Below are 25,011 nucleotides of genomic sequence, written 5' to 3'. Positions count from 1 at the left end.
TTATTGATTTTTAAAATAAGGAAGAAGCAGACGGTTCTGCTGGAGGGGAGAGGGACCCCACAAGTCCTTCATTAATCATCACCCTGTTCTCACTGGAAATGAATGCAATGACTTCTCCCCAGGAGAGGGATGCCCCTTTATAATTAAAAGAGACCATGCTAATGTAGAGTGTATTTAAGCAACAATTGAGGTGCCGATCATTTCCAGGGAATTAATGAGCAGCTGGGAGAGCTGATAGCACAAGATGAAGACCATTAACTATAGGTGGTCCCTAGTTTCTTAGCAAACACTCTATGCTAAGGCCATATAAGACTGTATGACTCTTTATTAGAAAAGGAGGGGGAAACGGTTTGGCCTCTTAACAACATAAGAAATGCCATCCAGGGTCAAATCAATGGCTCAGTCCTCTGTTTCTAACCATAACACCAAAGGATGCTTAAGAAGCATTGTGATGGCTGCCCTCCTTGATTTCCATGCTCATGATTATGGCTATCACTTTTCACCCTTCTCATTTCTCCCTCTACCAACCAGCCATGGACCTATCATTCATATATAATAACAATAATAATAATGGCATTTGTTAAGTGCTTACTATGTGCCAAGCACTGTTCTAAGCACTGGAGTAGATACAAGGTTAACAGCTTGTCCCACGTGGGGCTCACAGTCTTAATCCCATTTTACAGATGAGGTAACAGGCACAGAGAAGTTAAGTGACTTGCCCAAAGTCACGCAGCTGACAAGTGGTGGAGCCGGGATTAGAACCCATGACCTCTGATTCCCAAGCCCGTGCTCATTCCACTAAACCAAGCTGCTTCTATTTAACTCCTCCCTAGTCCACTAATTCTCCCAGCTTTTCCCTCCAATACCCTAGCATTCCCATTAATAATCAATTTTGGATTATTTGCCCAAGGATTTATCCAAATCAATCAATAGCTTACTGTGAGCAGAGCACTGCACTAATTCAAACCCTTCTTGACTTTACAACTATTTTCAATCTGTTTCAATTTGCTGTGGTAAATTCCATAAGGTCCGAATGCTTGGCCTTTGTTTGTCTTTAACTTCCTCCTTTCATTCTTTATTTGGTGAACCTCTCATCTAGAGCTACCCCAAACCTGCTGATCAACAATTCCACATTTGCCTCATCCATACTCCTCATGATTTTGTAAACCTTAATCTTGCCGCTTCACAACCATCATTCTTCCAGACTGAAGAAACCTGATCTTTTCAGTTTATTTTCACACAGAAACTGCTCTAGGTCCCTGATGATTTGGTTGGCCACTTCTGCACCATCTCTAGCTCATCAAATACATCCTGAACACTGTTAGTAGGAAGGAGATTTTAGACTAGGTGTGCATTTGCTCAGCATTAGAGGTTTTTTTAGTAAACATGAATAGAAAACCATATTAGAATTCCTTTAGGGATCTTGATTCCTATTCGTATTCCAGAAAGCTCAACTACCATGGTTCCTATTGTAACCAATGGAAATAACATTTATCTTTCCCCTGGCCTCTCAATCAGTGAAATTAAAATATATTCTACAGAGAGGGAGCAGTTGCCTCCGATGCAATATGATAAATGTAGGTGAGTTGATCGATTGATTCTAGGCAATCATCTCCAGACAATTAAGGAAACACCAGATGGCTATAGACTCTTCTTCCCTAAAAAGTCCCTAAAATTAGGTTGGGCATCCCCCTACCTGGAGTGGTTTAAAGGCTGGCCTACTCGGAGACAAAGGGGGAGATTAGATTAGTCCTAGAAGCCATTTCTATTACTCGGATTCCTTGAGAACCAGTGCAGGAGAACTGGACACTGAGTCTGTGGGCATCTAGATGAGTTTCCTCAGCCTTTCGTATTCTTGAACATCTTCTGTTCACTCCAACAGCCTTCTAAGATGGACAAATCAATTGCTTACAGATTTGTCAGGAAAATGACGGCTCCTCTGCTATGTGAAGACAATATAGATATCTTGTGTGTTTTCTAGGAAAATGCTGCCGGGGTGGAGATATAATAATAATCATCATAATAATTATGGTACTGGTTAAGTTCTTACTATGTGCCAAGCGCTGTTCTAAGCACTGGGGTATATACAAGTTAATCAGATTGGACACAGTCCCTGTCCCACATGGGACTCACAGTCTCAATCCCCATTTTTGCAGATGATGCAACTGAGGCACAGAGAAATGAAGTGACTTGCCCAAGGTCACATAGCAGACAAGTAGCAGAGCCGAGAATAGAACCCAGGTCCTTCTTACTCCCAGGTCCAAGTACTGTCCATTAGGCCACGCTGCTTCAGAGCTAGAGATAGAGAATTCAGGGTTTAGGCTGCAATACCTACACTCAGAAAGTTTATGTTTGTTTTTAAAATAATTTTAGGAGTGGATAAATAGCAGTTAATTCCTTGGGTCTCCACATAATATTGCTACAGTTGTATTTTAGATGTATTTATAAAGGTTTAATTTAGCTGAATATGGCATTTCTAACACTTCCTCCTTGATGTGAGATTTAAATAAATCAAAGCAATGAGAATTGGAGAGGATGCATACCGAGAGGGGGTGTGGTGTTATATGGGACAGATCTGGCTGAATCATCTTGAAATATCATCAATCCTGCTGGTTGTGTATTCCAGGGTTGGAATACACCCAACTCATAACATGCACATGCTTCCCGATGACCAGGGCCAGATTGGAGGCAACAGGCAACCACTGGAAAGATAATTAGAGGACCCTGAAAACTATAAACAGGATCCAGGGCATCTCTCAGTGCCCACAGCTCACAGAGGGACTATAAGGTGTGAATATATCTTTGGGCAAATCCACCCCAGGACATCGTCGCCAAGTTTGCAAGGCAATTTTAGCTCCCGCATTCTAGGATTCTTAGTTAAATACAGCGGCTGCAGTTGAAATGAAGCCACGTAAGCTTCCCATAAAATTAAAGATTTCTCAAGTGTTATCAATTTTTTTAGTATTTCCTAAAGAAAGCAAGCTACCTCTCTTTCCCAAAACTTCCCATGCTACAGACAACCACTCTTCACTTAAAGCCGCCCCGGTTAACATAGTTCTGTTATGGAATTGCTGGTCTATTAGGGAAATAGCTCACATAAATTCTACTAATGTTACGTTAAAAAACTGGCACCTTTGGTAAAAGCCAGACACTTCCACTTGAGTGGCAGCCATCCTTGCTTACAATGTGCCAGTTCAATCAATCAAGCAATTGCATTTATGAAGCAAAAAATATACAAAACACCAGTGCAGAGCACTGCACTAACAGAGAGTTCTACAGGAGAATCCAGTATAACAGACTTGATGGACATGCTCCCTGCCCACGAGTTACAGTCTAGAGGGAAAGACCTCAGTTCAAGTCTTTCTGAAACGTCTCTAACTTGTGATTTTGTCAGCCAATTATCAGAGTCAAAAAAAAGAAAAACCCAACAAATAAGAGTGCAGTACTTAGCAGGAGCAAGAAAAGAAGAAATAAAATTAGGAAAAGAATTCTTTTGGCAATTAAATTAGGTGCTTTCCATCCTCTGCCTAACATATCCCTCCAGTTTCTGAATCATTATTGGTCCACTAAATGGCTAAAAAAATTATTTCAAACCTACAAAATATTCATTTAACTGGTGAAAGAAATTCCCCTAGAACCTTCCTCCCTCCCAATTAACATTCATTCTTAGGGGGAAACTGGATTCTTTTAACATTGTTACACTTAAAACATTGAGCAAGAGTAGGTAAGCATGCTGGCATTGAACAATTCAGATGAATATGGCTTGATTGGTTACTTGAAAGCTTTACAATCATAGCAAAGGACAGGGGGGAGACCCCCCGGTCCTCCTAAAAAGGGTTTTTGTTTGATCCCACAGCAATCAATCAATGAAGCCATACGGACGGCAACCCTCCCCAGAAACAGCGGATCAGGAGGCAGTGGAGAGAACGGTCGGGTCGTCAGCCATGATTTTCCCAAATCCATGCAAACAATTCCGTGCATGAGCCACAGCTCCGGGATGCCCTTGGGAGCTACAGGATTATAATTCAATCTGATGGAGCGCCTGGGGGCCAGCAGAGTCCCCCACCCCCCAGTCCCATCCCAAACCCTCCAGTGCCAAAAATGAAAATCAACCACCACACCAGGACAATTTGATGGACGTTCCTGAAGCATCAAAATCCATTTTCCTTTTTGTTTTCTACTGCAACCATAAGTGGGAGAAAAATAACAGTCTGTCCTGCAATAAAGGGAAGGCAACTGGATTTAACAGACTCATAAACACTCTCTGAACATGGAGTCACGGAAACACTAACGAGAATGTGCCATTTTATTTTAACTTGGTTGTTGATGTATCTTAATGTGTGCAATATTTTTTTTGGTACTAATTTCCATGGTTTCAAGATTCTGTTAGCCCTTTTTTCTCCTACCATTCCTTTATAATTTGGGATCCGTACCATTAAAGTCTGAGCTACTAACATCTAGCCAAAAGAAGACATCTACAGTAACTCATCAGGGAGGGATGCAAAAGAGCCTTTACTCCGTGGCCCTGCCAGCCGACTCTTCAGATGAGGCCAGTGTCGGTGTGGGGAGAATGGCCTGGGTTCTCCTTGAGCTTTGGACCACTGACTCGTTAGCTCCAAGCGACTATCAGAAACAAGGCCGAGTCCAGTTTAGAGGAAGAGAAAGAGAAGGAAGATGTGTGGGCTGGGGCCACTGGTGATGTGATGGTTATTCCAGTGGACACCAGCAGAAGCTGAAAGGAAATTTACCTGGGATCAAGGATCCTACAGCTCATCCACACAGGATTGAAAGACCTATTTCACCACACGGCAGATTGGAGTTGGAGGCGGCAGGGGACAAAATGAGTGAAGCTCCAAACATGTCCTGGGGTATAATGATGTAAGGACTGGAGACCAAACACATGAAAAGCTGGAAGCCAAGCCCTGTGCCAGCAGGTCAGCCTCACCATTACATCCAGGGTCCAGGAGTCTACCAGCCAGTCAGGTTTCATTTGAGAGTTTGGTGATGTTGATGTTTGGGATCCAATGGGACCCTTGGAGGTTGGCAGGTTAAAATCGGGCTCTAGAGAGATTCTAAGATTGAAGAGAAGGCAACTTATTTCTCTTCTCCCCTTGGTTGGCACCCCAGGTTTGGTTCCGCCAGCTCCAAGTTGTTAAGTGGCCAACCTCCCTGCCCCATGAGCCTCCAAGATGGATGGGCAGGAGCGTCTGATAAATGCGGGACCAAAAGAAAGAGGCCAAGAAGAGTTGCTACAGAGCAAGCCCATTCAGGGACCAGTCTGAAGAAGAAAAGTGAACTCTTACTGTTCCAGAATCTAGTTATTGCTGTGCAGTGGGAAACTCCGTATACCTACCCCCAACTCCTAACGTATGTGACAAAGAGTAGAACCTCCAAGTAATTTTTTTTCCCTAGATCTAAAGAACTATGTTTCATGGAGATGCTGGTTTGACCAGCAAAACATTTTTCATCTCTGATGGAACCCCAAGGAAGTTACTTTAAGAAGCTAAAATGATGTCGTTTGGGGAGTTAAGGGCCACTCCTCCTGCCACGGCATCTCCAAGAGATCCTTAAAGCGGGATTCACTGGGCAGATGGTAACTTTGCTGCTGTTAGAAAGAGCGAAGAAGATCTGAGTTGATGAATCTAAACAGCTTACAATCAGCTTTCCTCGTTCAACTGCTCAGTCTGCAACACAGTGAGCAAGAGACTGTCTAAAGCAGGGGAAGGGGGTCACTGGAGGTACAGGCCCTGGGCACCAGGAGTAACTGTGCTGTTTCTCACAGGGGAACTCAGGTTGCTTTGGCGATCCTGCCTTCCGACTATCCAATGGTTCTCTTGAATGCATGAATCTGTGCCCTGCTGTGTGCTGGCAGCCTTTAATGACCGACCTGCTCTGACCCATTCTTTATCGTCGACTTATTGGATATCCCTGAAAGGGTGTCTTCTGCGGCTAAGGGTTATCACTGCAATTGGCAATCCCGGGACACCGAGCCTGTGGGCACAGCATGCTGAGCGTCGTGTCGCCTTCAACCTCTCCTCGGACAGGCGCTGTTTCCAAAGCCCTTCATCTCCCCAAGGCCTATTGTCGACCGTAGAGACCTCCATCCCAATGTCCGATGCTCTCTGTTCTACCCTACATTGCTCTGAAGTCGATCGCGTTCCGGCGTGGGAGTGACATGCAGACATCAAGGGCCCAGCGTACTTCATCCTTCTCTCCTAGGTGACAGGAGCTTAAACCTTCCCCGCTAGGCTTTTCCCAGTCCGCAGCTCTTCTACACTAAAGGATCGGCAAGAGCAGGTGCCCGGGGAGTCTCTTCCTGTGGAGGAGGAAATGAACTTCATCTCTCTTCAAAGACTTTCTGCCTTTGGACGGGGTATCAAACCATCCTCTCCAACCCTTGAGCCAGCCAGTCAGATGGCCACACAGGGAAGGCCTGCTGTGATAGAACTGAGTGCCTGTGGCAGCAGGACGTGAGACTCAATTTAAAATGCTTTTGATCAATGAAGGGGTGAGAGAAAAAAAAAAAAAAGGATGGGACAAAAGCAAGAAAAATGTTAACTTGTAATATGTATTTTTACTACACTTTTCTTAAAAATAGAGTAATGGGAAAACTCTTAAAGGCATTGACATTTTTCTCAACAGAAATCCATATTTAACAGTTCCAGCTTTCATTAAATTTTGCTCTTTGGTACCTGGATCTTTTATTTAACATCTATATTTGCTTTAACTCTCTTGGCAGGTGTGCAAAAAGATTCTTGCTTGATCAAATGCTAAAAAATTTTTTTCTCTTCCTGTTTTTCTTTCAAATGACCACTTTTTTTTTCCCTTTTGGTATTTGCATAAAATGAAATATCACCAAGAATTAAATCACTGTGGATCCATGATCAATTCTTCACAGTTGTCCGTTCCATTGTGTTCCAGGACTGGAGATGGGAAAAAGAAGTTGATGTTTTCCCTGAGGCAATTTTGTTTAGCTCCACTGACGACTGCAACTCCTTCCTTACTAACAGGGTTGGAAGTAAGCGGTAAAGGTTCAGACTGGGACAGTGGTAGAATGAGAAAGTACCAATACTCCTGGATTAATTGGGAGGTTCTCAAAGTACGCATTTCCCTTTTTTACTTGCAGCCACCTGAACTGCAAATTCCATGGCTGTGTGGGAGCTGGGATGGACTTCACGGCCCAGGTGCCAAAGAGGTGGCTGCACTGGCCCCCACCCACGATCGCAGTTTGAGGCCCAAAGTGCAGTGCCCTAGCAGGTAGTTGGCCACCCCCAGAGCTGTTGGCTCCCACAGGTAGCCAACTTGGCTCTGGGAGGGGCACGGGACCCCTTCCAGGATGGGGAGGAGGTAATGATACGCCAGAGTCCCACTGTTCCCATTCTCTGAGCCGTTGAGACAAGGCCTCCAGCCTGCCTGAGCAACTGGAGATGGCCCACATTGGATGGCCAGGGCCACCAGAATCTCCCCATAATGGTTTTAACCACGGCCCTCCTCTCACATTTCCCCTTGCCATTCCCAAGGGAGTCGATTTTTACTTTCATCCTTGCTTACAAACAGCCCTCAGTTTGTTTCAGCTTGAACTCAAATGATCAGCGCTATTTAGCAAGAGGAAAAAAACAGGTATGGTTCCTCTGGTTAAGAGGGGTGAGTGTTCAGGTCAAGAATGGTTTAGAGTTCAGGTTTTAAAACTTTGTAAAGCATTATTTTACACACTGGCTTTGCCCTCTTTGTAGCAGAGAGAGGAATTTCACGCATGTTAGAGATGCCATTTCAGTCAGAAAATTTAAATCGGGCAGGGAGGGGAAGGGGGACGGATGAAGGGAAAGAGAATCTCACAGAATATGAGAGCTCATCTTTTTGGACAGTATGTGGCGGCATTGTGGGAAAATGTATCTTACGGCTGGTATGTGGGAAATAGGCCTCTGATCCCTCTGGGATCCCACTAGAAATGTTCCGATCCTCAGGCCAGATGAATCTTCTGAGCTAGCAACTAAGGGAGGACTCTGAACTGACTTCAGTACTTTAGTATTCCCCTAGTTCTCTTAGGAGCACTTCTTGGGGGCCCCACGAAAGCTGTTAAGGGGAGTCTTCCCCAGGGAGAATGACAATATTCTACTTTAACTCTGCCAGTGAGAAGGAGCAAGGGAATGGGGACAACTCAGGTCAGGAAAAGTTTACCTCATAATTTGTTTAGCACTACTATGGGCCAAGCACTGTACTAAGTGCTCATCAAAACCATTTCCTTATCGGAGCAGAGATGTCACTAAAAAACGTTTGGGAGTATAAATGAATATTCAAAAGTAGGGCTATAGTTGGCCAAGGATTTCCAAAAAACCCTTTATGACCCTCTACAAGCCAATTAGTCCTCTCTTTAGTGCAGTGAATCTCAAAATGATGGTCAGGAGACCAGGGCTGCAGACACTGGACAGTTGTTTTGGCTTGATGTTGGTGGTGATAGTGGTGGCCACAAAGTGGGCTGCTTGAGTAGATTGGACTAGCCTTCCCTAACTCCTGGACTTCTCCCTCACCTTTCAGTTCTGCTGGAAATGAAGAGGAAAACAAACTGAGGTATCTGTATTGTGAGGCATAGAGAGTTGAAGGTGTTCTCAAGTATAACATTGCCCTAAGGTATCCTATGTGAGTTCACAGTGTTTGTATGGCCTGTTAACAGGAAATAACCCAACCTCTTCTTCCCCGACTCTTAACACAAGGAGTTACACTTGACCATTTCTGCTAATATTCTCTATTTCAAATTTCCCATAGCCACCTTGTAAGCAAAAGTGACTTAACTTGTCATGTCTTTGGCATCTCCAAAACCCTCAGAAAAATGCGTATGTTGTTGAAGCAAGCAGAAGTACAATCTGAGCGACCCCACCAGGCATTATCTCACATAGTATCTCCCTCCACCTTTAAATATAGAACTCGAGTAAAAGCCATTATTATAGATGCAGTGTTTCAGGACTGACCAAATGACACTCCTCTAGAGGATAACAAATTTCTCACTTAAGGTACACATGGGGTAATAAAGGTAACACTCCTGCCCTAACAATCCTGGAGGTCCTACTGCATCAATCAATTAGTAGTATCGCACACTTACTTTGTGCTGAGCTCTGTACTAAGCTTTTTGGGAAAGTAATAATAATTATTATGATATCTGTTAAGCGCTATGTTCCAGGCACTGTACTAAGCGCTGGAGTGGATACAAGCAAATCAGGTTGGATACAGACCCTGTCCTACATGGGGCTCATGGTCTCAATCCCCATTTTACAGATGAGGTAACTGAGGCCCAGAGAAGTGATTTGCCCAACATCACACAGCAAACAAGTGGCAGAGCTGGGATTAGAATCCATGACCTTCTAAACCCCAGGCCCATGCTTATCAGCTACACCATACAGTACAACAAAGTTGGTAGAAATGTTCCCTGCCCACAAAGAGCTTATACTACACTACCTAAATAAACATGATTCCTGCCCTCAAGCAGTTTACAATCTAGAAAAGACTAAGATACTGCACTGCATGGTCACTCACTCCTCCACCCTTCCACCCCCAATCTTCGACCACACTAAAATGTGATCAAATACCTCAAAATGCTATATGGCCCGATTATTCTTTTATTTAGACACTATTATGATTTTATTTTTCTATTTTGTAATCCTAACCAAAACTCCAATTTCAATATGCTCCACTTAGTGCCATTTCCACTCGGGGCAATTTTTCAACAGTAATTTGAAATTTCCTTTTATAAGCATCAGACTTCTCCTCTTGGAGGCAGGGAAAGTCAGGGCATTTTGTGATTGCCAAGAGATCACCGATAAAAGCGTAAACTCACTTGGAGGATTCCACCAGGCATGAGGCCCGCAGAGAAAAGAGTTTTGGTTTTAGAGCAAAGATGAGGATTGAGCACCGCATGCTGAAGGAGTTTAACAAGACTCACTCTAGTTTAAGGTCAAGGGTCTCAGAAGACCTTGGCGGGAAGCAGGAGTTCCACACAAGCTGAGAATCACTACTATGGTGCTGGTCATATTGGCAAATCTGAACCAATCCTGCGGACTTCTGCTGGAAATTTAGAAGGTGGCCAATAAATCCTTTGGATGACTTCTGCCTTTGCATTGATACTTAAATCCTGTTTTAATGCACATTTTCATACCAAGCAAACCTAATGACAATAGTGATAAATCGGCCTGACTCTAAGATTAAGAGTATTTGCGTAAATCTTTGTGCAGGCTCTAACTACGGGCCCGGGAGACCGAACAAGAATGATGTGAGCCCAGCCCTCATATTGGTCTGGAATGCTAGGTTGGGTTTAAGCAGACAAGGTAGGTTCACCTCAGGCTTACAGGCTTTCTGAGATCTCCAGGCCCATGCATGATTTAGAGAGGCTATTGTCTGAAGTCAGAGTTTTGTATGGTATTTGTCCTGTCTTATGCCATTGAGTCATCTCAAGCCCATAGCAACACCATGGATATATCTCTCCACTTCCATCTGCAATTGTTGTGGTAGGGGATCCATAGAGTTTTCTTGGTAAAAATACCAAAGTGGTTTACCATTGCCTCCTTCCGCGCAGTAAGCTTGAGTCTCCGCCCAGCACAGTGGTATTTGCTAAGCACTTATGTGCCAAGCACTAGTCTAAGGGCTGGGGTAGATGTAAATTAATCAGACTGGACACAGTCCCTATCCCACATGGGACTCACTGCCTGTCAGAGGGGGAAGGATTCAATCCCCATTTTGCAAATGAGGTAATAACTGAGGCACAGAGAAGTTAAATGACTTGCCCAGGGGGAAGCTTCAGAGATGGCACAAATACAATGGAATGACCAAGGGTTGCATCTTCATGTTAAATCAAGTGTGTTTCAGGAACCCAGGAAAGGAGAAAGAGTGCAAGAAGGAAAGTGCCACAGGAAATACTCTGTTCTTGGGGCAACTGGATTTTGGCCAAACTTTCCATTTGAAAGCTCATTAGGGAACACAAGTGAAGTGGAAAGATTTTCAATGCTGGAAGAACATACTGAAGTTCTGTGGGTTGGGGTTTTAATAAAAATTTAGAAATCCAACTGAAACCATCCAAAGGCCAAAGTGATTTTTTTTTCAGTTGAGACAGCATCAAAAGATTCTTAAAAAAACAACACATGGAGAAAGGAACTGAGATTCACTGTCACTAATTGCATGGCATGAAAGAGCATGCCAAACTACAAGAACATAAGGTGGGTGTAAATCTGAGCCTCAAGCACAGAAACACCAATGAGTCAGTGGTAGAGATTCCAAAAGGTGAGCAATGCCTATTTAATTTGCCAGTGCAGCACCCTAAAAACCTTTTTTTATAAAGCATTCAGTTTTGTTGAAGAATGAGCAGATTTATATACATATACATGTATATATGCAAACTATATATATACATATGTATATATATATGGTTTCATTTATATTTATATATAGTTGAAACCTTCTCATTCTGCCATGCTGTTTGTGAAAGAACAAAAAAGTGAAAGACAATTCTTGAGAAAACATTCTCTAGAACCTATAATAATCTACTTCTTTACTTTCTTACTAGCAAGTCAATTTTATAGTCTTAATAAATTCACTCTGCTTTCTGGATCTCTTCCACAAAACCATTCAGCCCATGTTTCCCCACTCCCGGGAATCTCCAGTCGTTGCTCATCGCCTCAAAATCAAACAGAAACTCCTTACCACAGGTTTTAATACACTCCATCACCTTGCCCCCAGCTCCTTTACCTCCCCAAATTTCCTTTTACAACCAATCCCCCACGCTTTGCTCCTTCAATGACAACCTATTCATTGTACCTTGATCTCGTCTATCACACTGCCAATCCTTCAGCCACTTTTTTTAGTGGCAATCATTAGGTGCTTACTATGTTCCAGGCACTGTTCTAAGCACTACGGTAGACACGAGGTAATCAGGTTGGATACAGTTCATGTCCCAAGTGGGCCTCACAGCCAATCCCCCTTTTACAGATGAAGTAACTGAGGCACAGAGAAGTTGTGACCTGCCCAAGATCACACAGCAGATAAGTGGTGGAGCTGGGATTAGAACTGACATGTTACCTGTCCACAAGGTGCTTGCACTGTAGTGGAGGAGATAGACATAAAATATTTAAAGGAGCTGTCAAAAAAAAGTGGAATGTACAACTGAAGAAACATATTTACAAGAGTACTGAGGATGGAGATAAATAAATGTGGAGGTACTAGATTTCACTGATAAGTTTATACAGAGAAATTAATCAGGGAAGGGATATGGAAGTGGAATTTTAACAGTGGAAAGTGTTCCAAGGCAGGGGGATAGCAGGAGAGTGTAGAGCGAGGTGCAGCCAGAAGGTCGGCTTGGGATGAATAAAGAGAAAAAGGTGAATGAAGGGAATATATCAGTATGGTGGTGTGAATTGGTAGAGAGCTGTGAAGCCAATTGGGGGAGTTTTTGGCAGGAGAGCCACAGGAAGCCAGCGGAGGGTTTGGAGGAGAGGTGTAGATCAGTCCACGCTTCAGGAAGATGATCAGAGCAGCAGTGGCTAGTGTAGATTGGATGGGGAGAGGCTGGAGTCAGGGAGACTAGCCAGGAAGTTGATGCCATTGCGTAGCCGCCTCAGGACCAGAGCTTGGTCCTGGTTGTGGTTTGCGGGGTGAGGAAGGGGCAGAGCTGGGAGATGTTGTGAAGGAAGAACCAGTAAGGATTTAGCAGCAGACTGAATGGGACAGTTAATAATAATAATAAGGATGGCATTTGTTAAGCACTTACTATGTGTGATATACTGTTCTAAACACATTTTGGACAAGAGAGAGCGAAAATGCATCATAACTGGCCTTTCTTAGAGATAACTTCGGAGTGCCTCATCGCAGAATATTTTTTAAAGTTTTTCTTAAAGGATGACTTTGAGGTGAAGGATATTAACTCCCCAGACTGAAAAGCTTATCCCTCAATTCTGTTGCTTTTCCCATTTGAGTAACCACAATGGCTGTGTAGCAAGACTTGGTTTTTTCTCTTTTTTTGAATCTTTAAAATCCACCTCTTCACCCTATAAGAAACATTAGGAAATCTTTGTTGCACATTAATCCTCACTCTCGGCTTCAAGGCTCTCCATCACCTTGCCTCCTCCTACCTCACTTCCCTTCTTTCCTTCTACAGCCCAGCCCGCACCCTCCACTCCTCTGCCTCTAATTTCCTCACTGCGCCTCGTTCTCACCTATCCTGCCGTCGACCCCCGGCCCATGTCCTCCCCCTGGCCTGGAAATGTCCTCCCTCCACAATCCACCAAGCTAACTCTCTTCCTCCCTTCAAAGTCCTACTGAGAGCTCACCTCCTCCAGGAGGCCTTCCCAGACAGAACCCCCTCTTTCCCCTCCCCCTCCCCATCCCCCCCGCCCTACCTCCTTCCCCTCCCCACAGCACCTGTACATATGTTTGTTCAGATTTATTACTCTATTTTACTTGTACATATTTACTATTCTATTTATTTTATTTTGTTAACATTTGGTTGCCCCATTTCAGCTCCCCCTGTTGTAGCAGCTCAATGGTGAATTTGGTCAAGTTGCACTTGGAGAGTGAGGAAGTTAAACAGCGTTTCAGAACTTTGTTTTTGAAAAGCTTCAAAGCCTGTCGCTCAAATCCAGTGAAATAAATAAACATGATTGATGCAGGGAGTAGAGTGATATGTAGCCACTGTGGAATGTGGAATTTAAGAACATAAGAACTGGCATAACTCGTCCAGACTGGCTTCATTGGTCCAGGATTCTGCCTTGGCAACAGGATGCTTAGAAGAACTGGGTGATAGGTACCCTCCTTGACAACCACCTAAATGAAGAATGATCTAATCTTGCCCCTTTATTAACGCATTATGGACCACTTAGGCATTAATTTATCTAGATCCTCTTCATTTGTATTAATATTTTGGGCTCGCACAGTTTCCAGGTTTAGGGAGAAGATTATGCAGAATATTTCATGAGCAAGGAAGTCCTTCCAAATGGAAGAGGGTTGTAAGAAAGGCTTTAAAGTTTTAAAAGAAAGGGGTCAGTAACTCCAGAGAAGTATGCGAATAGGCCTCAGTTCCCTCATCTGTAAAATGGGTATTAAGACTGTGAGACCCACGTGTGACAACCTGATTACCTTGTATCCCCCCCAGCGCTTAGAACAGTGCTTGGCACATAGTAAGCGCTTAACAAATACCATATTATTATTATGATTACTTTTCTATTTATTTTGTTAATTGTTTTGTTGTCTGCCTCCCCTCTCTAGACTGTGAGCCCATTGTTGGGTAAGGACCATCTCTATATGTTGCCAACTTGTACTTCCCAAGTGTTTAGTACAGTGCTCTGCACACAGTAAGCACTCAATAAATACGATTGAATGAATGAATGAATGAATTAGAACTCAGGTCCTTCTCACTCCCAAGTCCATGCTTTTTCCAACAGGCCACACTCTGCCTCTGGCCCAGAACTCCCTCCCCCTCCATATCTGACATTCTCCCCACCTTCAAAGCCTTACTAAAAAAAAAAATTATGGTACGTGTTAAGCGCTTACTGTGTGCCAAGCTTTGTTGGGGTGAAGTAGATACAAGTTAATCAGGTTGGATACAGTCCCTGTTCCACTAGGGGCTCACTCTATTACTCCCCATTTTACAGATGAGGCAACTGAGGTCCAGAGAATGACTTGCCCAAAGTTACACCACAGACACGTGGCAGAGCTGGGATTAGAATCCAGGTCCTTCTCACTCCCAGGCTAATGCTCTACTAAAACCATATTTCCTCTAAGAGGCCTTCCCTGTCCAAGCTCTCCTTTTCCTCTTTTCACACTCCTTCTACATCACCCTAGAACAAGGATTTGCACCCTTTATTCGCCCTTCCCTCAGCCCCATAGATAATTATGTACATATCTGTAATTGAAATTTATATACTCATAGTAATGCCTGTTTTCCTCTCTAGACTAAGTTTATTGTGGGTAGAGAAAGTATCTACCAACCCTGTTATCTTGTATTCTCACAAGCGCTTAGTACACTGCTCTGCATTCAGTAAGCACTCCATAAATATGATTGCTAAATGGAGGAATCTTTTGGAATGGGGGAAACTTTCATTTCCCCTTACATTACCCACTTTGGATAATAGAGATAGGAATTTGCAATACACAAGTCTGAATTAAGAAACATGGTTTTCTTCATGTCTGCTTGTCTTCAGTGAGAACCTAGGTGCTCGGAGAGTGTGACAGAATAGGCTTCAGGGAAGAAAGATACCTATATCCATAAGGCCTTGTTGAATTCCACACCCCAGCAAGAACAGGACTGCAAGAATCACAGGGGCACTGCAGGAATCAATGAAAGTATATGTCAATAGTCCAAGGAAACTAATTAAACATAAGTCATTCATTCATTCAATTGTATTTATTTAGTGCTTACTCTATTGTTACCTGCAGAACCCTTTACACAATGGCCCACAGCCCCATTCATCCATTTATAATAACCGTACCTAAAAGGTGAGCCCCAACAAAAGGACTGATCTGGTGGAAATTCTAATTCCACTGTAATTAGCAAGAACAAAGTAAGCAGCCACATAAATGCATGATTGTGTGGAACACCTGGGCAAGTCTACAGAAAACTGCCAAACTGTCAGACTCTATCAAAGAAGATCCTGAAGAATGCAAAGAGGAGGAGGCCAGCCTGCCGACTCTTCCCACCCGGAATGCCCACAGAGGCTGTGGAAATGACTTGGCACTTGACTCTGTAAAGCCATCTTCATGGAGCAAGCCAGTCACTTCATTCATACTCACTGCAGATTGGTGTCTACATCATAAAAGACACAACTGCAAGAGGCCCTGTGACAACAGCCTCAAAAGGCAGGCCAAAATGGAACAGATATTGAAGCAGCCTTAGCCAGAGAGGGAGCATGCATGGGATATTTTCCAGGCTTCCAATGCCCTCCTACATTTAGCTACTAGAAAGCCAAGCCTAATGTGGCTATAAACCAGGATGTCCTCATACAGCAGTTTGGATCAAAACCAAGAAGTCAATACGTTCTCCACCGGCTACTATGTCATGGATGAGCTTTGTGTTATGGGCCAGGAATACACTAGCAAATTACCTGGATTACTGAGGTCTTAATTTCACCTTGCCCTCAACCATTCACATATTTCAGGAGAAATGTCATTTGGGACCAAAAGAGATGGAATTTTGAGACTGAATTTTCCAGATAATTTTTTAATGGTATTTGTTAAAGCACTTAGTAGGTGTCAAGTACTGTTCTAGGTTCTGGGGTAGGTACAAGGAAATCAGGTTGGACACAGTTCCAGTCCCACATAGCGTTCACAGTCTAAGTTGGAAGGAAGATTTACATTCCCCATTTTACAGATGAGGTAACAGAGGCACAGCTGAGTTAAGTGATTTAACCAATGGTCTCACAGCAGATAAGTGGCAGAGCTGGGATTAGAACCCAGGTCCTTCTGCCTCCAAAGCCCACGCTGCTTCTGCTTATGAACACCTGGGAATAGCTTTTCTGTGACTTCCATATTCTTATCCAAGGAAAATAGTTTTCACCTTCCTGTCTCTGAAATGGGGAAGTGGGGAGATGGGGAGGAACACAATGGAGCATTATAAGGGAAGCCTCCTAAATATTGGAATGATGGTTTGACCAGAACACTCAATTATCCTGTCAAAGGATTTTTTTTTCCTTTTTACATTTGATTTTCTTTGCTTTGGGGGGACAAAAAAGATAATCAAAGGATTATATGAAGTATTGTTTTTGTTTATTATGGTATTTATTGCAATAAATACAACACACCAAGCACTATGGTAAGGACTGAGGTAGCTACAGATAATCAGATCAGATTCAGTCTCTGTCCCAGATGAGGCTCTCTACAGTCTTGATGGGAGACAGAAGTGACACTCTTAAGCAACTCATGTAAACCCTCCTTTGTTATAAAGAATACTCTTTATTATAGGTGCTATTTTTTCATTTTGAGACAGGACTAGCAGGAGGCAGAAAGAGGACAGGGAATTTAAGGTGGGGCAGAGAGTGAGAAGGAACAGATTGACAGAGTTAGCAGGCCAAAGAGACACCATTTTGGTTCTTTTCAGCCTTGAGGGAGAGCTGGATTGAGCAAGGCTGGGAGTCTCACTCTTAAAATCTAGGTCCCACCACCCACTATGCTGTTGGCACCTAATGCTCCTTGGTGGGCTTAAATTTCAATCTAACAGTTTTATTAGCACCAAACTGGATTCCTTTGAGGTAAAAGACTCCTGATGAATAATTCAATCAATCAAGGGGGTAGTTAATAGGCTTGGAAAGGTTGGCCACAAGGACAGCTTTTAGACATCTGGGTGGCAGTAGCAACAGGCCATTTTGGCATAGAACAATTAGCTTGGGGGAAAATGACTCTCCTGAAATGGAGATAAATAAAAGCATGTGTAGGTCAAAATCTTAACTTATTCTGTACTTCTTTGCATAACAACCCCTTTGCTCTTTCAAAAGGCCTCTTGAGAGGTATTGTTTTTAACACGAATCTTGATGGGGTTGTGTTAGAGCAGTGTGGTAGGATGGGTTCCCCTCGAAGGATGCCTAGCTGAACATAAAACCCACAAAACACAGATTTGTGGGTGTCAACTTCGCCCACCCCAGATATAGAATGATTTGGCAGGATTGTTCTCAGCCGTTAAACTGCCATTCCTTGGCCCCACTAACTATTTCTAAACGACTATTTCCCCGCCCCCAAATTTCTCCATTTAACCTGCCTCCAGAACTGAACCCATTTGCCGTTTTGTCACGCTTTAGGCAGCTGCTTCTTTTGCATTTGCTGGCAGCCTCCCATCCCTAGAACTGTTCAATAGCTCCCATATTCTCAAAACGTAATTTGCCCACTTCTGAGACTGCGTTGTGTTCTCACTCCATTACCCCCAAACCCAGCAGGGTAGAGCTGGTGGTACAGGAAATTTAGGTGGGCTAAAGTCAGGAGATGGCAGACAGTGCCAAGCAAAATGCTTCATCTCCATGGAAACTAGTCTCTCTTTTCCATCCTCATTACAAAGACATAGTCATTTCCAGGGGCTCTGTTTCAGCAATGACAAGGAATGGAAGCTGGATTACTTCCTAGTCACTCTCATTACATTAGGGAATTTTGATCAGTGCCATTCAGTGTTTGAGGCACTCAAGATTACAAGTATAAACCTGCTATATCTCTGCCAGATGAGGTATTTATGCAACCCAAAACTCATTTGATCAACTTTGAGGTGAAGTTACACCTACCTGCTTCAGGTACGGACTTGAGAATACTTTACAAAGAAAGTCAAAATTTAAGGGATTCTGGAAAAAATCTGGCTGAAATGAGACCTTCACAGATAGCAGTATTATAGCATCCTAAATATAGGATACTTGTATGTAAAATATGGGGTGAAGCCTTTTCCAAATCTTGTAGTAACAGGTGAGGGGATACCTTTGGGAGAAATCCCTTATTATTTCAATGACATATCTGAAAAAAATGGCAGACGAAAACACTATTCATAGGCTATAACTTACTGTGGGAATTAGAACAAATGGCTAATAACACCCTCAAGCCCTTTTTCTATTGTCTGTTAAGTATTTACTATGTATCAAACACCTTTCTAAAACTTGACACAGATTCAAGTTAGGTTGGATACAAAACCTGTCCCTGCACACACAGGTCACTGCACTTCTGTATGTTTTGACATACTCTTGTTAAGTACATACTTACATATTCATCTTGTCGTTTTCTTCTTCTTCCTATTTCTAATATATTTTGGGCCTGTCTCCCCCACTAGATTGTAGAGTCCTTGAGGGCAGGGATCATGTGCCTAGTAATTATATTTGCACACAGTAGGCAATCAGGTAGGGTACCCAGCCAGAAATACCCCACTGCTCACCACCACCATGGCCTGAATCCAGGATGTTCGTTTTTCTTACTTTGGTTAAGACTAAAAAGAGCTGGGGTCTCATTGCAGGTAGGGAACTACTTACTAGTATATATCATTTCATACACGAGACCATACCCAATCACCTAAAGAAATGAAAGAGATCTGAACCTGGTCTTTACTACAGGAGGCATCCAAATAATACAAGCCAACAGAAGCAAGGATTTTTTAAGGTTATAAATTACTATTTGATAGACATTGTACTAAGCACTGATACAAGCTAATCAGGTTGGACACAGTCCATGTCCCACATGGAGCTCACGGTCTTAATCCCCATTTTATAGATGAGATAACTGAGGGACAGAGAAGTGAAGTGACTTGCCCAAGGTCACACAGCATGCAAGTGGCAGAGTCAGGATTAGAACCCAGGTCCTCTAACTCCTTCCCAGGACCATGCTTTATCCACTAGGCTATGCTGCTTTTACATATATATATATATATATATATATATATATATATATATATATATATATAATGGCCTTTATTAAATTTGCCCTAAAGATGGGGGGATTGAGAAGTAGGTGTCTCTTTTATGTGTACCCAGCTCAGCACCCATCATCTATAACTCTTGTAATCCACACCAGAAATGCAGGCTGCAAGAAAGAGCTTCGCACAAACCGTGGCGCTCAATCCACAAACACATTTTTTGGAGTTGAAGAGTTGGCACCAAATAAAGCAAAACTTTGTCCTTGGAATTGCTTCGCTGATTCAATCTCCCTTTGATTCAAACTCGTCCCCAGACCTTTAAGAGAAAAGCTGGAGTTGTCCAGACATTCACCATGAGGAGATTTCATTCAGCCATTTGTTTTTGAGACTGTAGGTAAGTCAGGGAAAAACAGAACAAGGGAAAATGAGGGACTGAAATCTGTCAATGTGATAATAGGCTCAATTTATCCTGATTTCAGAGACAGGATCCTAATTCTGTATGTTCTTTCCCCGGCTGTGCTGGCTGTTTATCTGAGTCTCAGAGAAATCACAGTACTGTGGTCTTTTTATCCGGTATCTGTGCATTCCGGCATAACTTGGAGGATAATGACAGTTATGAAATGGATAAGGGCGGTGATATCCGCTGCAGTCCATAAATTGGAGGTACTGTGATCAACGACCGCAGGCTGCACCAATTATTTCAACCAGCCACCTCGCCATGTGTTGTTGCTGGGCCCAGGAAAACTGAGTGAGACAGTGTAGATGACTCAGAATAGCACTAAAATCATTGGAGAAAGAAAGCAGGGATGGTGGGACCAACGGTCATAGCTGTAATTTATTTCTATTAATGTCTGTCTCCCCCCCTAGACTGTAAGCTTGTTGTAGACAGGGAATGTGTCTGATTATTGTCTATTGTGTTCATTCATTCAATCATATTTATTGAGTGCTTACTGTGTGCAGAGCACTGTACTAAGTGCTTGGAAAGTACAAGTCTGCAACATATAGAGACGGTCCATACCCAACAACGGGCTCACAGTCTAGAAGGTCTATTTATGGTCTTGGGGGGAGTTCTTAACCCCCCATCAGCCTTGGATGACATTGAATGTAGGGTTGTCAGAATTCTAGCTCTAGTTTAGTGATATAATAATAATAATGATGGCATTTATTAAGCGCTTACTATATGCAAAGCACTGTTCTAAATGCTGGGGAGGATACAAGGTGATCAGGTTGTCCCACAGGGAGCTCACAGTCTTCATCCCCATTTTACAGATGAGGGAACTGAGGCACAGAGAAGTGACTTGCCCAAAGTCACACAGCTGGTGGAGCCGGGATTTGAACCCATGACCTCTGATTCCAAAACCCATGTTCTTTCCATTGAGCCACACTGCTTCTCTGGCTCTGATATAATGATATAGAGGAAAACAGCCCCAAATTTGATCCACCTAAGAGAAGAAACACCCCTGGATTTTAAAATTCTTTAGTATAGAGTCCTCTGCACAAAGTATTCAGATATTTTTGATTGACTGACCAGGGCACACCATCAGCACTGTTGTGAAAACAACTCAAGCACCTGTGATGCCGACAGTAGGTTGGTGATTTATTTCTTCTTGTAAAGCTCAGGGTCTTTACCTGAATTGTCAAGGGTCTGAAAAGGTGCCCTATGATATAATTGCATGGTCACAGAGTTTGAGGGAGCAAAATGATTCTCCCTCAATAACATTCACACTCAAGGATCTAATCTCATCAGGAGAGCCCTCTTCAAACCACAGGCTCTAGATAACTAGAGAAGTTGAATTTATGGATCAGAATAGCCTTAGAATAATAATGATTAATTATGGTAATTCATATTAGTTTTACTTACATCAGTTAATTCATTTTAATTCCAGCCTTGCAAATCATTGGCTAATATGCTTAATACCCTATGAGTGGGAGTTAAGGAGTCTGAGTCACTTTAGTAAGGAGTCATTTGGGGTCAGGAGAAGTTCACTTTGGCTATTTTTATTTTTTGCCCTTTTTTCCTTTTTTAATTGGCTTCCACCAGAGTTATATATGATCCACCAGATTAAGGTCCTCAGAGTCGTGGGACAGTGGAAACCCATGGCACTTTCCAGGTTAAAGTTCACCCCTAAAACATGCATACTTCTACACACAAGCTCTCCTCCTCAGTGACATCCCTGAGGCCATTTGTACTCCTGCATCAGTAGCAGCTGACAAAAGAATAGGGTTGGGGGGAAGAAAGGGCAAGTGAAGAAACCATAGAGGAACTGTACAATAGCCCTGAAGGGTCCCTGAGAGGAACAAGTTAGGGGCAGTTTTTCCATTTGCTAATCATTAATACTTATTGAGCATCAACTCTGTGCAGAGCACTAGATTAAGCAGTTGATCCAGTTGAGACAATGACTTTGGGAGACACTTCAGTGAAAAGTCAACATTTGGAGCAACTAATTGCAAGCACCGGGACACACCTCATGAGGAATGGAAAGGTGAATAAAAGAGGTTTCACAGAATTATCCTGGAGAAGATGGCATAAGAATCAGATTAAAACAGTTTCCATAAAAGGATATCATCTCTTACAACTCTGCTAGGGTTCTCTGAAAAGATACATAAACATAGGGATAAGAAAAGAACCAGTGGACATAGTAATATAGTTAGATTTTTCAAAAGGCCTTTGACAAGATTCCACATGAAAGGTTTTTGAAAAAGTGCAGCAATCATGGGACTGGAAGGACTATTTTGTCCTGATCAGAAAACTGCGTAGAAGATAGAAAACAAAGGGAAGGGATGCAAGATCACTTTCCTGAAGGGAGAAGTTAAACAGTGGGACCAGAGCTAGGACTGGTTTAATTTGCAAATGTTATGAAATCATTTGATAGGGGGAGTGTGCTTGAAATATGTAAGTTTACAGATGCCACTTTTCTTCCAGGTGGTGAAAGAGCACAGGCTTTGGAGTCAGAGATCAGGGGTTCAAATCCTGGCTCTGCCAACTGTCAGCTGTGTGACTTTGGGCAAGTCACTTCACTTCTCTGTACCTCAGTTACCTCATCTGTAAAATGGGGATTAAGACTTGGAGCCCCCTGTGGGACAATCTGATCACCTTGTAACCTTCCCAGTGCTTAGAACAGTGCTTTGCCCATAGTAAGCGCTTTATAAATGCCATCATTATTATTATTATTATTATGGCGATAAAATGCAGGAAGGCCTCATAAAGCTGAGTGGGTGAACCACAAACTGACAGCCGAGCTTCAGGTTGACCACGTGCATGGTAATGCATCTGGGGAAAAATTACCTCAACTATAGCAATGTGATGATGGGCTTCTAAACTACAGGCCGCAACTCAGGAGTGAGATCTTGGAGTCACTGTGACCATTCCCTCCAATAATTGGTCCAACATGAGGCCACAGTCAAGATCAACAAAACAGGGGGCACCATCAGGAAGTATATAGAAAGTGAAACAAAAAGACATTGAACTGTCTCCCTATTAAAATCATAGTAAGCTACCTCATAATACTTTAGGGGCAGTCCTGTTGGTAGCATCTCAAAAAAAGAACACAAATCAGGTTGAAAATGTACAGAGAAGGGCCACTGAAATGATCCAAGAGCCCAGACCTGTTGTTGTACAAAGATACACTGAAACAATTAAGAGTCTTCAGAGAGGAGGTGAATGTGCGATTCTCGTTAACCAAAACCCCATCATGTTCCACCTGAATAAGGTGCACGTGTTAATTTCTAACAGTTGTATGTTCAATACAAAAAAAAGGGAAAATATCGCTTTACTCACTGAGAGGTGAGCATTTGGGATTATTTTCACACACACATGCATATATGCCAATTTTATCAAGGGTTAGAATAAATTCACAGACACAAAGTCCATTATGAATTGGTCCTAGTAGGAAAGATTAGGGATATTAGAGAGTGGAAAAGTTAGAAGGCTCAAGAAGCATTCAATTTCTAAGCAGTGATTTATTAGAGGGAAAGTTAGGGATTTTAAGCATCCCTAGCCATGAAGATGGCTACAAGGGAGACACTATCATACTGTTCCTCCAAGTATCCTGTGGTGCTGCTCTTAGAGGCAGACTACACTAAATGGACCATTACTCTGAACCGGTATGCCATTTCTTGAGGTCTTTTGAAAAATAGAAGTATTTTTTAGCTATATAGTTATAAAAACAGTAAAAAGAAACCCTTTAGAATAGGTTAGAAATCCAGCCAGCCAAGAATGATTGTGTGCAATCTGGCCAGCGGGCAGACTTAGCATTAACTCACAAAAATCTATTTCAACCTAAGACTTCTGTATTTTTAATACAAAACCTAAGTCTAGACCAGTAAAGGCAAACAATTAGGTTTCTTAGTGGACTCATTTCTGCAGGGCTTGGTCAGGTTCTCCCACACCCTCCCTATCCCCCTCTCTAATTATCAAAAGATAGGGGTACTGGGAAAGTCACTACATTCTCCAGATTAGACACCGAGGTGGATGATACAGAGCTTTATTCATCCAGCCTGGCACATGTCAAGTCCCAGAAGTTTGGGAGAACAGGGATTGAGAAGAAAGGAACAGACTGAGAACTGAGTTGGCATGTGCATCAACCCTAGCTGTGTTTCGCCCTGCATAGCTTTGCCTTTGCAAAGCTAAAGATGTCACTGAACATTAGTGAGTGATCCTGTCAAAGTTCTGTCTCAACTTCATAGCATTGTGCTTTGGTAATCACCTCCTTCTGAAGCATCACCACTGATATCTGGAAAATGCAACAGATAACTGTTGGCATGAAACAAATTAGGCTACACCACCATGTGGAAGCATTTCACCCATGCCCCCCTTACCCATACCTCATATCTGGGTGAGAGTTTTGCTGCCTTAATCGCAAACTTGCCATTATATAAGGGACACCATGAATCAAACTTGCACCAAAATTGCATAGACCACTGAAGTAAATGTGAGTCTCATACCTCAGAAGGAACCCACGCTGATCATAGATGTTAACATTTTCAAGAATGTGAACCTCGGTGCTGCTTAGGTGCTCTGGTGCAATTTCTTATCTTCCCCCATTAGGTGATCTAATAATAATAATAATAATAAAAGGTACTTGTTAAGTTCTTACTATGTGTCAGGTACTATACTAAGTGCTGGGGTGGATACAAGGAAATGAAGTTGGATACAGTCCCTGTCCCATGTGGGGCTCACAGTCTCAATCCTCTTTTTACAGATGAGGTAACGGGGCACAGAGAAGTGAAGTGACTTGCCCACGGTAACGCAGCAGACAAGTGGTGGAGCCGGAATTAGAACCCATGACCTTCTGACTCCCAGGCTGTGCTCTAGCCACTACATCCTGCCGTTTCTCCTCTGTTCAACTGATCGACTTACTATAAGCCCAGGTAAGTACTCCCTTGGACATTCAGCCTAGAGAAGCCATCACCTCTGCCCTCCCTCAGCAAGAATCTGATTTATATCCCACATTTTGGTTGCAAATGGTTACAAGGCACTGGCAACTCTCTCTCAAGCAATCTTTACTGAAGAACCAAATTCAGATCATCCATTCTTTGTGGGATGGTAGACATGCAGCCCTTTGTGGAGTCAGAGAGAAAGGCGAGACTGTCCCTCCCTTGAGGGGGGATTCTAAGGGAGAAGAATATGTCTAATGGATATAGATTAACCCTCGCCCGGTGTCATCGAC

General features: G+C 42.9%; 1 protein-coding gene across 2 annotated transcripts in view; it reads left to right on the top strand.

The window, feature by feature from the left end:
• The window catches only part of GRIA1 (glutamate ionotropic receptor AMPA type subunit 1), a 245,710-nt gene extending 239,874 nt beyond the window's left edge, over positions 1 to 5,836 (top strand). For both annotated transcript variants that reach the window (XM_038772259.1, XM_038772260.1), the window contains exon 16: positions 3,836 to 5,836. In XM_038772259.1, the coding sequence (XP_038628187.1) occupies positions 3,836 to 4,024 (189 nt within the window). In that variant the 3' untranslated portion in view covers positions 4,025 to 5,836. The remainder of the gene's footprint in view (positions 1 to 3,835) is intronic.
• The last annotated feature ends 19,175 nt before the right edge of the window (positions 5,837 to 25,011 follow it).

This window comes from Tachyglossus aculeatus, chromosome X1, assembly GCF_015852505.1.
Source record: "Tachyglossus aculeatus isolate mTacAcu1 chromosome X1, mTacAcu1.pri, whole genome shotgun sequence".
Taxonomy (NCBI): domain Eukaryota; kingdom Metazoa; phylum Chordata; class Mammalia; order Monotremata; family Tachyglossidae; genus Tachyglossus; species Tachyglossus aculeatus.
The sequence above is the reverse complement of the archived record's forward strand: the minus strand, read 5'-3'. Positions and strand labels throughout refer to the sequence as shown.